Below are 16,671 nucleotides of genomic sequence, written 5' to 3' on the forward strand. Positions count from 1 at the left end.
GGGAAAGACTGATTATTAACATACAATTAATAATAAAAAATGCAATTTTGTAATCTATGGATGTCGGCAAACTTTTTTATTTTGAAAATAAATTTTAAATTTAATTTAATATAAAAGGTATATATAATATTTTTTTTGTTTTGAAAAAAGTGTCTTTTAATTTGGAAAAATGAGATCAAATGGATCTCATTCATCTAATAACTTACATAATCGTGTCTGATACCGCAAATAGTACACATTCCTGAAAGATAAGTATATGTCTCGGCAATGAACCCAATCATACAAACTAAAAGATTTGTAACATTCCTTTGGCCTACGAACATTTTATGTGTGACCGATAAGTTTCTCTACCTAATATAAAGATTAAATAGGGTTTATTTTACCGGAGTTCCAAGTTCCTTATAGAGACAAGCCCCTACAGCTAATTAGATCTCAAATGACCGAGATCACTTGAGAAAACTCTCGATAACGATCAGAGGTACTAGTCTTCAAGAATTCAAGGTTTACGTTTTCAAGGTAGAACGCGAAAAATCAAGTGGGAAAGGACCAAATGGGAGCAATTATTTCAGAATTCCAAAAAAAGAAAAAGATAGGGGACGTCATAGCTCCTGAGGAAATCCCTCAATGACTTCTCAAACTATCCTACTGTGATTGTGTTTTGGAGACGATGTTATTTAAGTGTTCAATCCTGTCAATTTTATTAATTGGGACTTATACTTGCATAATACTTAATTATACAAATAATCCGTAGAAATAGGAGGGTTTACGTCGTACTGAACGACACCTCAAAACATAAGACGAATTAGGACTTATACTGCACAACACGATTGCACAGAAGCTTAAAGAGTGTGTGAGAATTTACGTCGCGTTGGGCGAGCCACCTCAAATTTGATTTGCTGTTGTAGAACGTCAATCACCTCCGCTTGTAGCTTGCTTCATGCTCCTCATTGTGCTGCCCATGGAGTTTGCTACGAGCTCCATGTAGGAGTTATGGGTATATGGTTTAAGTGTACGTGTAATGGTTGGGTCTGAGGGCCTGCCGTAGGATACCTCCTAATATGTGTCCTATTGTTCTCTACCCGAGGGGTTTAGCAAATTTTGTAAAGTAAATAATCCAATAAAGAGAACAGTAAAGTGCAGTAAAGGACAATAAAAAAAATGTAGTAAAGCGCTATAAAGATAAAATGAATTCTGTACCTAGGCCTCTGCTAGCTGCAAAAATATTAGTGCAATAAACACAATATAGTAATGTGTAGAAAAGCTTAAATGAATTGCTATAAAATCTGGTACAAGAAAATCTATACAAATCTTAGAAAAAAAACACACGTATAAAGAACCAGAAGTATGTGATTTATATATGGCATTATGGATGTCTCCGGTTGTAAGGAGGATTTGAGTGTAAGATTCAAGCTCGAATCCCAGAACATTGGGTTTCATTGTGGGTTAAGTTATGGCGAGAGTTTCAATAATTGATTTAATTACGAAAGTCATGAACCATGTCTTAGTGCATCCTCATGTTTATTGTTTTAACTAATTTACGGATTAAGGTCAAATGTCTAGTTTCATCATTCATTCGAAAATTAGGTAGATGAACTTCCACCTAGGGTGTGCTCATAAAATCTAGAAAACCTACATTTTAACCTGAGCTTGAAGTAGGTTTACCCTCAATTAAGTGTTTTCCAACTAATCCTCAAATATCTTTAAGTGTTTTTCAAATAATTAAATCAGAAATTCTCATTTTAACTTAATCTTTTAATAAAAGAAATAAAACAAAAGAAAGGTGAAGGCCGACCCACTTTCAAAACTAGCAAAACCAAGGGGGGAAACAACAAGTGAATCGGTTTAAAAGCAATTAAATTCTTTCAACAACTGTAATTAAATCGACCCCTTTAAAAGCAATTAAATTCTTTCAACAACTGTAATAAAATCGACCCCCGAGTAGAATATTTGAATCTATTCCAAGGCAGTGTTTTGATCGGCCCAAAAGTTCTCCAATTTAGCATAAAAATGTAGTCCAAAAACCACCAAATAGACTAAAAAAATGCAGCCCAAAAGCCATAGAACGAAACCAAAAAGTGCATCCCCCAAACCACCAAGCGGACCCAAAAAAGTGCGGCCCACAAGCCGCCAAAAGGGCACAAAATGTGCAGCCCACAAGCCGCCAAACGGCCCCAAAAATTGCAGCCCACGACAGCACTTTCAAACAGCTCCAAACAATAGGCAATCAGCCAAGAAATCTGCCCAAAAATCTCCTCCAAAATAGCGAATACACAGATCCCAAATCAGCCTAAAATCGGCACTTGAAATGACTCCAAAAACAGTGCATAAACCTGCCAAATCGACACCTGAAATGACTCCAAAAACAGTGCATAAGCCAGTCAAATCGGCACCCAAATGACTCCAAAATAGTGCCTAAACCAGCCCAAATCGGCATCTGAAATGACTCCAAAAAATAGTACATAAACCCCAAGCATGCAAAGATATCCTTCTCACTAAGCAATGGAGCTCCCTCTTATGTATAAGCAAAGATTCGGGTGGTATAAATGTAAAGAGAAAAAACATGAAGCTAGATATGCAAACATATATGAATCAAGTGGTATGTATGTAAGCATTGAAATTTGGGTGTTGGGTATGCGAATGTATGAAAATTGTGTGGTATGTATGTGAATTTCCTTAAAAAGAATATGTCGGATCTACTTTGATAGAACATAAAACACAATAGGCAAAAAGGATGGGCTAACAAACATCAACGCCAAAAAAATATTGCCCTTTTGTAAGTGGATGAGAACAAAATACTAAACATAAACAATCAATGACATGGCTTGTTGTAGCATTGTAGAAATGGGCATGTCACACCAAAACCATAGGATGAGTTGCCCAACTTTCAGATTCAATGTGTTTTGTAAAGTAGTCACACTTAACGTCATAAATTCCCGAGCGACAAAATTTGTAATGATAAATCACTACCCAAAGAACAAGTGTCATTAAAGGTGCAGAAGGACCAATGAGATTCAATACGATCCACAAAACAATGAAATTTATCAAAGTTGTGCAGCACATAGATGATCATCTTCTGAATTCAAATGTAAGAAGTTACAAATTCCAGGAAGAATTAAATCATCAATGCTAGTACAGACCAACATAAGTCAAATGCCAAAATAATGCTGACACACAGATTACAATGATAATTATCAGTTATTGCATGAGCTAATAAAATGTCGCAGGTATCATTAATCCCAGAGAAATATAGAAGCAAGCGGTGGCAAACTTGAATCACTCATAAGAAAAAAAAAATAATGTAGATCGCAAGAATATATACATCTAAACATATCATGCATTTGTTATCGAGTCAGTCCAAGACGTAACCGAACCAAAAGTACATATGCAAGAACAAACCAAACCTTTTAGTAGGAATAGATGTTGAGAAAGGAGGAACGCAGGAATTTCACTTCTATGTTTGCTATAATCTCATCACCGCCTCCTTGCTAACGGAAATTGTGATTCTCTGAAAATTCAATTGGGACGGCAATGGTTTAAAGCCCAAATCGGGAGCAGAGGACAAGAGAGGCGAGCAAGGGTTTCGGTGATTTCAGTCGAGAGATGAAGGCGAGGGCTTCGGGGAGAGTGGAAAAGGTGAAGCAAGCGAGTGCTTCGGGGCGAGCAGAAGAGGCGAAGTAGGTGAGTGCTTCAATGCAGAGAAGCAAAGCGAGGGGAAGGTGAGGCGAGGGTTTCTGTCGAGAGGAAGTGATGCAGGAAAGGGCCTATGTCGAGAGGAAGGGCCGAAGGATTTGGTTAGCGCATATGACGAACCAGGCACGAGAGAGAGATCAAGCGACAGGAAGAAGAGATGAAGAGGAGGCGAGGGGGAAGGTGAGGCCAAAGTTTTGAGCTTCGATCAAGAGAGGGAAGCAGGCGTCGAATGGTGAGAAGAAGCAGCTCAGCTGAATCCTATTGCCGCACTTTCAAAGTGTCAATTACAGAGAATTAGGCGGGAAATTGATGAATTTAGATTTGTGGAGGAGTTTTCTTTGGCTGGTAATAACTTTTAATTAAACCCAATTAATCCGAGATTAAGCGATTAATTTTGAAATTCGAAATTCAAAATTACGAATTGTGTGAACAGAGGAAATTAGTCGTGTTCAGCTCGGCTCGAACCCTGGGCGAATTTAAACCCGCCTTTTTTAATTAATTAATTATTCGCATCGATTTTTGAGTCATTTAAGCACGCGCGAAGCCATAGAAATATTGGTGTCCTTTCTGGCTAATGTTGACATCACAAACGTGCTCGCGTGGTCCGTTTCTTTATCCAAAGTCGTCCGGACAAATTCGTCAACGATCGGGCCAAAATGTGTCAACTTTTAATTTTTGTTCGAATTTTGGGCTCGTGACGGATCATTTTGAAAATTGATTTTAGTTTGATTGATGGAGCAATGTGTGTGAGTGTCAGTGTCGTGAGTTGTTACGTTTATGCATGTTGAATGTGTGAATTGTAGTGTTTGTGCATGGTGGAAGTGGTGTAAATGAGTAAATGTATATGTGTGTGAAAGTCAAAAGGAGTGTTCTTAAGGCCTCATTATCCTACGGGAACTCATTTTTTGTCCCTCCACATGTTAGTCCCTAACCCTTGTAACTAAGAGTTGAGTGCTTGGGACTACTCATGTGAAGTTTTCACAAAAAATGGGCCAAGAAATTATTTGAACTTATATGTAAGGCGGGTTCCATTACCAGTCCTCTAGGACAGTCAATATGAAAGTCCTAAAGCTAGATCCTAGGCTCTAAGACAAAGAAGCCAAGATCTTACCAAAATGAGGTCAACAATGGAGATAGTGTTATCAATATAATATCTACTCAAACAGTGATAAGGTTAAATTTAATGATTGAACCTCATCTAATACTGTAATACCAAAAACTTGAGAAACCAAGTGAAAGTTTTAAAATGTACACAAAATTTTGCATTCCTCAAGTTTTGACCAAATCAATTTTATAAAATCATAAAAGTCAAATTGTTCAATTCAATGTATAACACTATATAAATTTTGAATGGAATCAGAGATAACAAATTTTGAAATTATAAGTTTAATTAACTTAATTAACCCTTCATTAAATCATTAATCTTGCACCCTCACCGTAGCCACCGCCATTTCACGCGATTCTCAAACATGTAGGATTCTTAGTCATAAATTTTGCAGCACTTATTTTCAATTATGATGTGAAAAGTGGACGACATGAGGTAGTCGACAACTAGCATAAAATTTGTCCAAAAATCATGTCATGAATCATTTTGATCATTATGTAAATGTCAGGGCGTCCCCTCGAAGCGACGCATTGTATGGTCTGAATATAATGAAAAGTGTTCAAGGACCGCTACATTGGCATCCCAGTGTAGTGTCAAATAAGCAAGAGTTCTCACATTACGAACGAAAGATGATAAAGAAGAAATTAATATTATGATAGGATCATGGAATATAAATACTCTCACTAGTAAATTAAAGAAATTAGTTGATATTATAATTCATAGAAAGATAAATATCTTATGTTTTTAAAAAACTAAATGGGATAGAGAAAAGACTAAGGAGATTGATAACATAGATTTTAAACTTTAGTATTCAAATAAGAGTCGCACTAGAAATGGCGTATGTGTAATTAAAAATAAGAGTTTGAAAGATAATGTTCTAATAATTAATAGGGTTAGAGATAGAATTATAACCCTTAAGATTATTATTGATACTAAGATTTTTAGAATTATAAGTGTTTATGCTCATCAAGTAGAATCAAATATAGGTTCTAAAGATAAATTTTGAAATGACTTAGAAGACTTAATGCAAATGATACCGCTTGAAGAAAGAATTTTTATTTGAGGAGATTTAAATGGACATGTTGGTAGAGTGGTAGAAGATTTTAGAAATATTCGTAGTGGCTACTGTTTTAGTGTGATTTATGAAGAAGGTAGAGTCATATTAGATTTTGTTTTAGCATATGATTTTGTTATTGTTAATACTTTATTCAAGAAAAGATATGAGCATATTATTACTTATAAGAATGGATCTAATAAAACAAAAATTGATTATTTTCATATGAGAGAAAGAGATTGTCAAGAATGTAAAAATTGTAAAGTCATTCCAAGTGAGGGTTTAAGTACTCAACATTGATTATTAGTTCTAGGTTTTAAGATGAAGAGTTGTAAAATAAAGAATATTAGGAATCATCGTCGTAGAATTAGATGGGGGTATTTAAAAGACAAATAAAATTTTTTTATAAGTAAAATTCAAGATTTCAAGATTTGGGATGTTCATAAAGAAGCAAATTTTATATGAGATAAAGTAACAAACACTATTAAACAAGTGATAAAAGATATACTTGGAGAATCAAAGAAAAAAGTTTCTATACATAGATATAGTTGATGGTCGAATAATAATGTGCAAGAAAGAAAAAAATATAAGAATATATGTTATAAAAAATGGTTTAAATGTAAAAGCTTAAAAAACTGTGAAAAATATCAAATGGCCCGTAGGGAGTCTAAGAGAACAATCTGTGACGATAAAAATTCTACTCTAATGAACTTTATAATAGATTAGATAATAATGAAGGTAAAACATATATATATGTATAAACTAACCAATTAAAGAGAAAAAAAAAGTAAAGATTTAACTCAAGTAAAGTGTATTAAAGATGAAAATCAAAAAGTTTCTAAGAAAAAGATATTCAACATATGTGGGTGAGTTATTTTAATAAACTTTTTAATTAAGTTTCTGAAAATACAATCAACCTTAGTGATCTTAATATCGTTAATAATAATAAAATGTTTCATTTTTATCGTCGCATTAGTAAAAAAAAATTGAGGTGGCTTTAAAGAAAACCAAGGGTGGAAAGTTTATAGGACGTGATAATATCCCAGTTGAAATGTAGAAATATATAAAATATTTGGGAGTGGAATTTCTTGGCTTAACTTTTTAATATTATTTTAAAAACTAAAAAGATGTTTGAGGACTGGAGGAGCATTTTGGTCCCCATTTTTTTAAGAATGAAGGATATGCACAAAAGTGTGCATTTTATAGAAGAATTAAGTTGATGTGTCATACTTTAAAATAATAGGAGAAGGTAATTGAACATATATCAAAACGCATTACAAAGATTTTTTCCTAATCAATTTGGATTTATGTCGGACAGGTCTATTATGGAAGCTATACATTTTGAGAGGTTTGATGGAAAAGTTCAAAGATAATAAAAAGGATCTACATATGATTTTTATTTGTTTAGAAAAAGCTTATGATAAGGTTCCAAGAGATATCCTTTGGAGAGTTCTGGAGAAGAAAGGTGTTGATTTGACTTGTATTCAAGTCTTAAGTCATTAAAGATATGTATGCTAAAGCAGTTACTTGTGTTCGAACGGCAGGAGGATTGACTAAATATTTTCCTACTTATGTTGGATTACATCAGGGATGGACTTTAAGCCCATATCTTTTTGCTTTAGTTATGGATGCTTTTACCTAGAATACTGTTGATTTATATTATAGTAGCTGGCTTTGGCTACAATGCAATTATCTTGATCTAATTTTGATCCACTGAGAAACTCTTTTCACTAATCAAATGCCAAAGAAAAGTCACTAATCCGAAATTCACACTTAAAAATTTTTGTATATAACTTATTCTCCTTCAAAACTTGTAGCACGGCATGAAGATGATATGAATGGTTACCATCATTCTTTGAGTACACAAAAATATCATCCATATAACAATCATAAATATACCCAAATTTTGAAGATTATACTCATTAAAACCATAAAATGTGATGGAGTAATAGTTAATCTAAACGGCATTACCATAAATTCATAGCGCACATCAAATCTTGAATATTGTCTTCCTTATATTCTCTCATTTAATCCTCAACTGATGATAACCTAATCTCATATCAATTTTTGAAAATGTAAAAAGCCCCTATAGTGATTGAAAAGATCATCAAACGTAGGGAGTGAATATTTATTCTTATTAATGACCATAGTTAGTTCTTCATAATCAATACATAACCTAAAACTTGCATCCTTTTCTTTACAAATAATAATGAAGCATTCCAAGATTTGAGTTAAATAAAGTTGCTAATATAAAATATCAGAAGTATATCCAAATATAGCAACACAAACATTCTTAAGTGGGTATTAAGCCAGATAATAAGTTGATCAAAAACCCGCATTAATTAGACAACTGCAATTTAAAATCCTTGCCTTATCACCATCCTTTGTCAATTTTAAAGCAGTTTCAACTACAAGAGAGAGTGCGTCAAATTCAGCTGTTTCATCTGCAGGTTATAAATTCAATACTATGAATTTTTGCTAACAAAGTATGCAAATACCAATCATATCGGCACAAAATCTACCTGAACATAACTCTAATTGAAGCTCAATTGCTCTATGCCGAAGAGAATCACATATATTAGCTAATGCCCAGGAAGCAGTTACACGCACCTGAGCAGCAAACGTGACAATGATCAGGTAAAACTACAAAACATATATTTGGATCAAGTAAAAGGTCTACAGGAGATAATAATGAACAAAACCATATGTTAAAGAACATATTATGAGAGGAAGGTACCGAGACTGTAGAATCATGGCAGTTAAGCTCAGCTGCACGGATAAGTTTATCCAGCAAGCATCCACTGCAAAAATAACACCATATTAGCAGATCGAAAAATCAAAAAAGCTTTGCCATTGATAAAAGTCTATTTACTTCGTACTTATAAACAATTTGTGAAAAAGATGCCAGAACACCAATTGCTCGACAAGCAGCCGATTTGATGGAAGGAGCCTTGTCATTTAGTGCTGCAGAAACCTGAACATGGTAATTTAAAGAGACATGAAACCAATAGGCATAGCGATGCCCATTTTCACATTCATCTCGATAAAAAAAAATGATATCTACAAAAGGTGAGCAGCAAACTGTAACAAACATACAGTAGAAGATATAATTGATTCTTGCATGTCTTCATTCAGCATAGAAAAAACTGAGGAAGTCAATCCGGCAAAACAATTAAATGCTGCAGCCCTCACCTAGCATAGAAATAAACAAAGGCATAAACTGACATGTTAAAAATGCTGCTAATTACACAAAAACTCGCACTTGTTTTTCACCACATAAAATTGATGTAACAAAGCTCAAGTGCCGAGCAGCCTAAAAGGTGCATTATGCATGGGAAAATGAAAGCTCAAACCCAGAATAAATGGAGGGGAAAAAATGAATTCACAATAATCCTTGAAAGGCTTAAGGCATCAAAACAGGTCTTATCAAAAAAGCTATGACGTTGATGGATTAAAGTCTATACAAGACAAAAGAACCAAGACTAAACCAGACACCAAAGTCGAGAATACGAAAGTCTTCATGAGTTATTGTGACTAGCTTGAAAATTAGTAGAACCTAGGAGAAAGAGGCAAAAAGATTTTTTATTTATGCCTCAATCAGAGAACACAAGCTGAAAAGTTTTATCCATCAAATGAGATGAACTTCTGAGAAAAATTTGAGACTAGAAGGAGCTTGGATCATTAATAAGCACAATCATAGGTACCATTGGGGAGAATAGTTGCACCAATATGTGAAGAAATAGTAGCAGGAACTGTGAACCTTAGATGGCTGGCATAATTTTTCCAGACATAAGACTTAAAATATCAGTAGGCCCAACAAACATATCTAAAGATATAAAAAAAATAAAAAATAAAAAAATAGTAGTGGGGATGTCAACATCTAATAAACCATCAGCATCAAGTGAAGGCACAAAAAAAAGGTGAAATCTAAATAAGTCTCTAATGCATGTGAACAATCCAAAGGGGGCAAGTCTGTGAGAGCAAGCAGTAAGTTGGTAGGCTACAATTGATCATGAGCATTTACTAAACATCAATCTTTCATGCCCAAGCTGTGATCAAGAAAGCAAGCCCCAACCAACAGGACTCATGGATAGAAAGTTTCTCAAATCTAAATGGGTCTTTAAGCAATAAATATAGTCAAAACCAAAGATTTTCCAAGACAAACTGTGAGGCAAACCTTCAATTCCTTTTTTTTCCAATCGCCATATGATAAGTATCAATCCACATCTCCAAAACAAAGGGGGTTGAAACATCTATTTTAGCAAAAATGTAATTCATAGACAGTCAAGAAAATCTAGCATTAAAAGAATCAATGAAATTGACAAAATTTATAACTTGAGAGTATAATGTAGATGGATCAATATTAGACATGAAGATGAGGAATAACACCCAAACCAGGTTAATAGGAGGCTCCTCAAGGGAATTAAAGCATATAGATCAATTAATCATATGCATTGATAAAGCATTCATATAATATCAACATTGTGAGAAAATCCATGAATAATCTACTTTCAAAAATATCTTGATAGGCCCCAAACATCAATCAAGAAGCCCAAACAAAAATCAAGCATAAGGGTACAAATAATCTCTAGGCTTAAGCAATCAAATACACTTGCAGATTTACAATCTCATCCAGAAACAAATGTGGATCTGCAAGTGCATTTGATTGCTTAAGCCTGGAGATTATTTATTGCAAACTAATATTTGACGTCAGCAAAAAGAAGGAAATTGTTGGATTTATAAGCTATATGATATGTTCTATCAGTTTTCATGACAAAAAATGTATAATTGAATTCTCCAATATATATACTAAATAGGTGCATTGGTTCTACGAACGTGTAAAAGGGATACTTATATGGATTGTACATTTGATACCTGAATTTTGATCTTGATTTGAGCGTGGAAGAACCAAAATTATATTCAGATAGATATTTAGAACTTTAGTTATAATAATTTGATTTTAGAGGCCTATAAAATTTACTTGCATGGTTCGTTTTGCTCACAAGCTAATTTTACTATTTAATTATCTTTTTATATTAATAATTACGGATAATAAGCTATTTAAAAAAAAATAAGGATAATAAGCTATTTGAAAAAAATTAAGGATAATAAGCTTAAATTAAATACCAATATATTTTTAATATTTAATATAAAAGATAGCATCCAGCTTTTACAAGATTTAGCAAAGTTGAAAAAACAAATAAATACTGGTACACTTATCTAGCTGCGAAGAAACTTCCACACATATTGTCAAAAAAAGAAAAGGAGAGAGTGAAAGTCATGAGAAATGATGTATTAGCCTATAGAATCCATTATAAATAAAACTGCTGACAACTGTGGCACACTTAGGGATGACTATTGAGAGGTGTAGGTGAACACAAACCTGAAGACAAAGCCTCATTGTTGACATTAAGCAAAACAAATGACACCAATATAGGGCTCCAAGGCGTTCGCAAAGCGGGCCTGACAGGGAGGAGGTAGAGAAATAATAAGGGGATGAAATTTTGGACGATCAACGATATTTGGAGGGGGATAGAGCATGTTTGGCGACTGTAAAAACTAAAAACAATAAGAAAAATCATGAAAAACTGTGGCAAGTATGAATAAGGGTGTAAGTTAAAATTGTTGCATGGATAAAGGCAGGACAATGAATCGAAAATGATAAAAGTGGTTGTCTCGCTGTGAACAGCAATTGGCTACGAGTTGGTTGACAAATGAAGCCTCGGAGCATAATGAAGCATAAACACCTCAATCCTACCAAGTTACGAAAAAATATTACATCAGTACTATGCACGTAGAGTAACGTGCGTAGATAATGAAATCACGCCACGACACCCCGCGCGACATAGAAAAAAAAATGGCGCAGTAACACGAGGAATACCCCCCTGTGTTATTCATGTGTTATTGTGTCATGAGAATATTCTTAGTGTTATAATAACACAATAACACATCAATAACACATGAATAACACATGAATAACACACAATAACACATGAATAACACGGGAGAGAATATTCCCCCGTGTTACTGCGCCGTTTTTTTCTCTGTCGGGAATATTTCCCGTGTTATTCAAGTGTTATTGTGTGTTATTCATGTGTTATTGTATCCTGAGAATATTCCTCGTGTTATAATAACACAATAACACATCAATAACACATGAATAACACATGATAACACATGAATAACACGCAATAACACATGAATAACACAGGGGGGAATATTCCCCATGTTACTGCGTCGTTTTTTCTTCCCTGTCGCGCAGGGTGTCGTGGCGTGATTTCATTGGCCTTCCCTGTCGCGCGGGGTGTCGTGGCATGATTTCATTGGCTACACACGTTACTTCTACGTGTGTAGTACTGATGTAATATTTTTTCCCAGGTTACAGATATAACGGCTAAAAGAAATTTAAGAATACAGCATTCCAATAATGATAATTAGGAGAAAACAGCTCCAAATAAAATAAACAAAATCAAAAGTCTTCTCAAACCGGGAAATAGCAACACATAAACAATTCCATTACAAAACAACCTAATTAGAAATAGCGAAATATGATTGAAGTAAAAAAGGAATAAAAGATACACTGAAATCGTAACATCTCCAAAATTTGATCCTTCTAAGCTTTCCATGTTCTCTTTTCTTGCAATGCAGAAGTAGCATGGATCAATAAAATGTATAAACGCTTCCAAAATGGACTTCAAATGAAAAGGTATACAATTAGATTAATACAAAAATATTATCATATTCAAATTTAATTTCTATATAGTTAAATAAAATGTTTATCTATCCAACCCACTGCTTCAGCACATTATCTCTTTAAGGTGCCCAACACTACAGGTTCTTTTTGTGTGTAGATGTGGCTGGGAGAAAGTTGATGTGCTAATAACGCAATGACACATTGCATTGCCATGGGCTATCTGTGTAGTAACTGAGCATGCATTGTTTGCATTAATTTTCCAGTTCATTAAGTAGATGCATGCAAAAATGAAATTTCATATAAATAGCATTCACATTTAGATCTTGCTATCAGATTATTGAAACCTTAAAATACTGCATAGAGAAGACAATATATAAAGACAAGCATCAAAAGAGATTTACATACCATTGGTGCACAATGGCATATAGCAAGAGGCAGGTGTTTCCGTATAACCTCAGACCATTGCATAACTGCTGGAGAGTAATCAGTAGGATCTTTATTTGAAGAATCAGAAATATCAAATTGATATGAAGGGGCGGAAGCAACCCTCTTCTCTCTGATTGTATTTGACATAAGTTGTATATCCAAAAATCTAAACTCTAAAAGGTCATCTGCTCCCTTGAATCCAGAAACTGCACGGAGGCACTCATCAATAACCTGAATCACAATTTAATTTCAGATGATCGAAGAAAATAAAAATTCAGCATTAGTCGTGCAAAAAAATAATAATATTTCTCTCTCCTCAAAAATTCTCTGCAGAACTTTAGTGGCTAATAAGTTATTAAAACTTCACAATCGGTAAAAGTTACAGCATTATTTGGTCAAAATACTTGCGAGTAAGAAATTTATAAAGGAAAGCAGGAAGGAAGATAAATGAAACAAAAGGGGAGTTCAAAACCTTCTTACTTCCATAAACAAAAAAATCCTAGCAGCTTCCTCAGCTGAAAGCTAGAAAAATTAGATTGAGTTATCCAATTTTTATATAAATTTTCATGAATTATGATACTTAACTGCCCCTAAATATGCGCTTTGAAAATCAGTAAGAACTTTAAAAAAAAAAATGGACCTATGCAACTAGAATATCTCCAAAACCAAAAATTTTAAAAATAGCCATAAACTTTGACCAACAACAACAACAAAGCCTTCATCCTTCATCCTTCATCCCACTACGTGAGGTCAGCTACATGAATCATTTTTCTCCATTGCATCCTATTTAGTGTCATATATTCATTTAGTTCTAACAAATTAAGACAAATTAAGATCATTTTTTAATACAATAAGCCCAACTCTTCCAAATAAATTAAGAACATTTTTAGTTCATCCCATTACTTTGACCACAAGAAAAAAAAAATCTTATACAAAATTTACAGAAAATTTAAATTGTAGACAAGCATCAAAGTCACTCAATAATTTAGTAAATTTTACTCTTTCTTTTTCTTTTATTTTTTTTATTTTCTAGGGTTCCCTCGAGTATATGCTCACTTGCTCATTTCTTCTTCTCTATTAATATCCTCATTGAATTCATGCACATTATCTCCGACATTCTTCTCATCATCTTCCTTTTAAACATCAATATGTGTATTTCTAACGGGACATGCAATCACAAAGTGATCCATTCAAAACAAGCTTTAACAAAAACTGTAGAACCACATGATGTAGCAACAAACATTTCTTCAGTATATTTGTTAATTGTAATGCTACCTTCTTTATATAGAAAGCCTGCGGCAAAATGAGTATGAGTACTTTGGCCAATAAAAATATCTTTGCAGTACATAACTTCAAGGGAAACTTGGCTTTATATATCCCATAATAGCAAAAGATGGAAAAATATAGCCATTGTTCGTTTTTTAAAGAAATATGCACGAATGTTTGTTTCAAAGAAAAATATACTTGGTATGAAACCTTCAGTATTTATCAAATAGTCAAAATCTTTGAATAGTTATGTGATATTTCGATGATAGAAGTTCACAAGCCTTTCTCTTTCAAACACCTTTTCTATTTTTTGCATGCATGTTTAGGCTACTACAATATTTTGGAAAGCACTACAGAGAAGAGTCACTCAAATGATGAGAAGTTTCCCAAGAAAAAAATTACATTAATGCATCCCATGCATAAGTTACTAGGAAGAGGTCCGCACAACCAATTCAATTGAATACAAATGTAAATAGTGCATAACAAACATAATTTCTCCAAGCCAAGTTTATAATATAAAGTGTTGCCAAATTCAAAACAATATAAGTATGTAACAAAAAGACTGTATAACCTCTAAAACTATATAATGCAAAAGTTGTACACAACACATCTGTCCACTCACCACAGTGCTCCTTAACCCTACCAGAAATTAATATAGAGTGAGTTACAAGAAGCTCAGCCAAATAATCTAATCTAAATAAAAAATTTTATAGACAGAAAAGAAACAACATACATAAAAATCATGGCTCGTGTGCGTGATAGAACATATCATAACATGCTTTAAACATGTAAATTATTTAAAGAAAAAAACATGTATTGTAGCAATCATGACATCTATGCAAAGCATATATTGCATCTATTCAAGTGCAATCATAGGTATATCCAAAAAGATTTCAGTCAATAGTCGTAATCATAGAAATGTCACTTTCAATTGCATAAGATTTCACTATTCTCATATTGCTTATGTCATTGGGTCGTCAGCATGCCCGACGACTTCATTAACTATTGATAAAAGTTAGGCCCCTCTCAATATTGTAATTATCAATAGTCCACATTAATACTAACAGTTCCCTACGTTTTGTCCCAACTTGATACCAACAACTCCCGGATTTTGTCTCCGTCTGAATACCAGAAGTGGGAAATCTCATTATTCTCTATCTTCTGTACTTGCAAATATTCATATAATAGTCCACCTAACACAATACTTCTGATATTCTAGTAATCATAATTCTTGAAATAAGTAACCAAACACAATCCATAATCATATGTGCAATCAAAATGGTAATAATACCTACAAGCAAACATATCTTAACATGCTCGACACTTCTATATTATCAGAAAATCATAATCATTATCAGTGTTAGCTCAATGTTGGCATGAATATAATAATCGTAAGTATTTGACATGTTGAAGCTCTAAATAAAACCATATATCAAGGAAGGCATCTAGAAAATCTATAAAGTTATTATTCTTAATTAAGCACATGATTATTTCAATTGATTTTACGGAGCATCCCTACAACAAATTTTCTCAGTAATGCCTTGAGCTTGCCTCCTAGTATAATCAACCTGAAAATAATAAATCTCTTAGGATAACAAGAAATTATTGACTTATATTGTGATTTAGCCACCAACATAACTCATTTACAAATTCTTACCTCAAAAGAACTTCTCAACATAATCATCCCTTCTCTGATACTTCATATTCTCCTTTCTTCTTTTCCTTTCAATATAGATGTTGACCTCATTTTGTGAGGTCTTTTCTTCTCCTCCTTAGAGCCTAGGTTCTAGCTCTAGAAATTCCTATGGACCATCTTAGAAAACTAGAATTGAGACTCACCCTTCTAGAAATTCTAGCCAATTCCTATTTTCCTTTGATGTCTAGCATCTTTGGCACAAGATCATCGTCTTATGAATGAGCGGTTATGGACTATTTTGCGAAGATTCGAGGAAAATGTTTCAAATAGGACTTCAAGCCTTAGGAAAACATTCGTCACGACTCTTTCGTCACGTACACACACAAAGTACACGAAGTTCACGAAATTGCGCGAAATCGGACTTCAATTAAGCCCAAAGGACGGGTGAAAATGCGAACTTTTCCGGATGACCTCCGACGACAAAATGGACTGCACCAACGCGTCCGGGATACCAATTTTGGTAGGAAAGGACACCCATATTGCCATACTTTCGACACGAGAAAATTGGCACGCAAATCAGTGAATTCGTCAAAATGACCTCTGACGGCAAAATAAACTTTACCAGAGCGTTTGGAATGTCGAAATTACCTAGGGAGGACACCTATTTTGCTTGGGCGCCGCACATGGATAAATCGCATGAAATTTGATATATATATATATATATTTATATATAATTCTTATTTTTTTCCCTAAATCCCTAAATAGCCAAATCCCTCACACCCGATCCCGCCTCCTCTCCG

At 33.8% G+C, this 16,671-nt stretch overlaps 1 protein-coding gene across 2 annotated transcripts in view; it reads right to left on the reverse strand.

Annotated features, from left to right (window-relative positions):
- LOC110036393 (HEAT repeat-containing protein 6) overlaps positions 1–16,671 on the reverse strand; it is a 135,471-nt gene that overhangs the window by 46,265 nt on the left and 72,535 nt on the right. For both annotated transcript variants that reach the window (XM_020740829.1, XM_020740828.1), the window contains exons 16-21: positions 12,949–13,200; positions 8,946–9,041; positions 8,729–8,823; positions 8,587–8,650; positions 8,372–8,459; positions 8,220–8,293 (exon numbers count right to left, since the gene is read on the reverse strand). In XM_020740829.1, coding sequence (XP_020596488.1) covers positions 8,220–8,293; positions 8,372–8,459; positions 8,587–8,650; positions 8,729–8,823; positions 8,946–9,041; positions 12,949–13,200 — 669 coding nt within the window. The remainder of the gene's footprint in view (positions 1–8,219; positions 8,294–8,371; positions 8,460–8,586; positions 8,651–8,728; positions 8,824–8,945; positions 9,042–12,948; positions 13,201–16,671) is intronic.

The sequence above is a fragment of the Phalaenopsis equestris genome, unplaced genomic scaffold, assembly GCF_001263595.1.
Source record: "Phalaenopsis equestris unplaced genomic scaffold, ASM126359v1 Scaffold205936, whole genome shotgun sequence".
Lineage (NCBI taxonomy): Eukaryota > Viridiplantae > Streptophyta > Magnoliopsida > Asparagales > Orchidaceae > Phalaenopsis > Phalaenopsis equestris.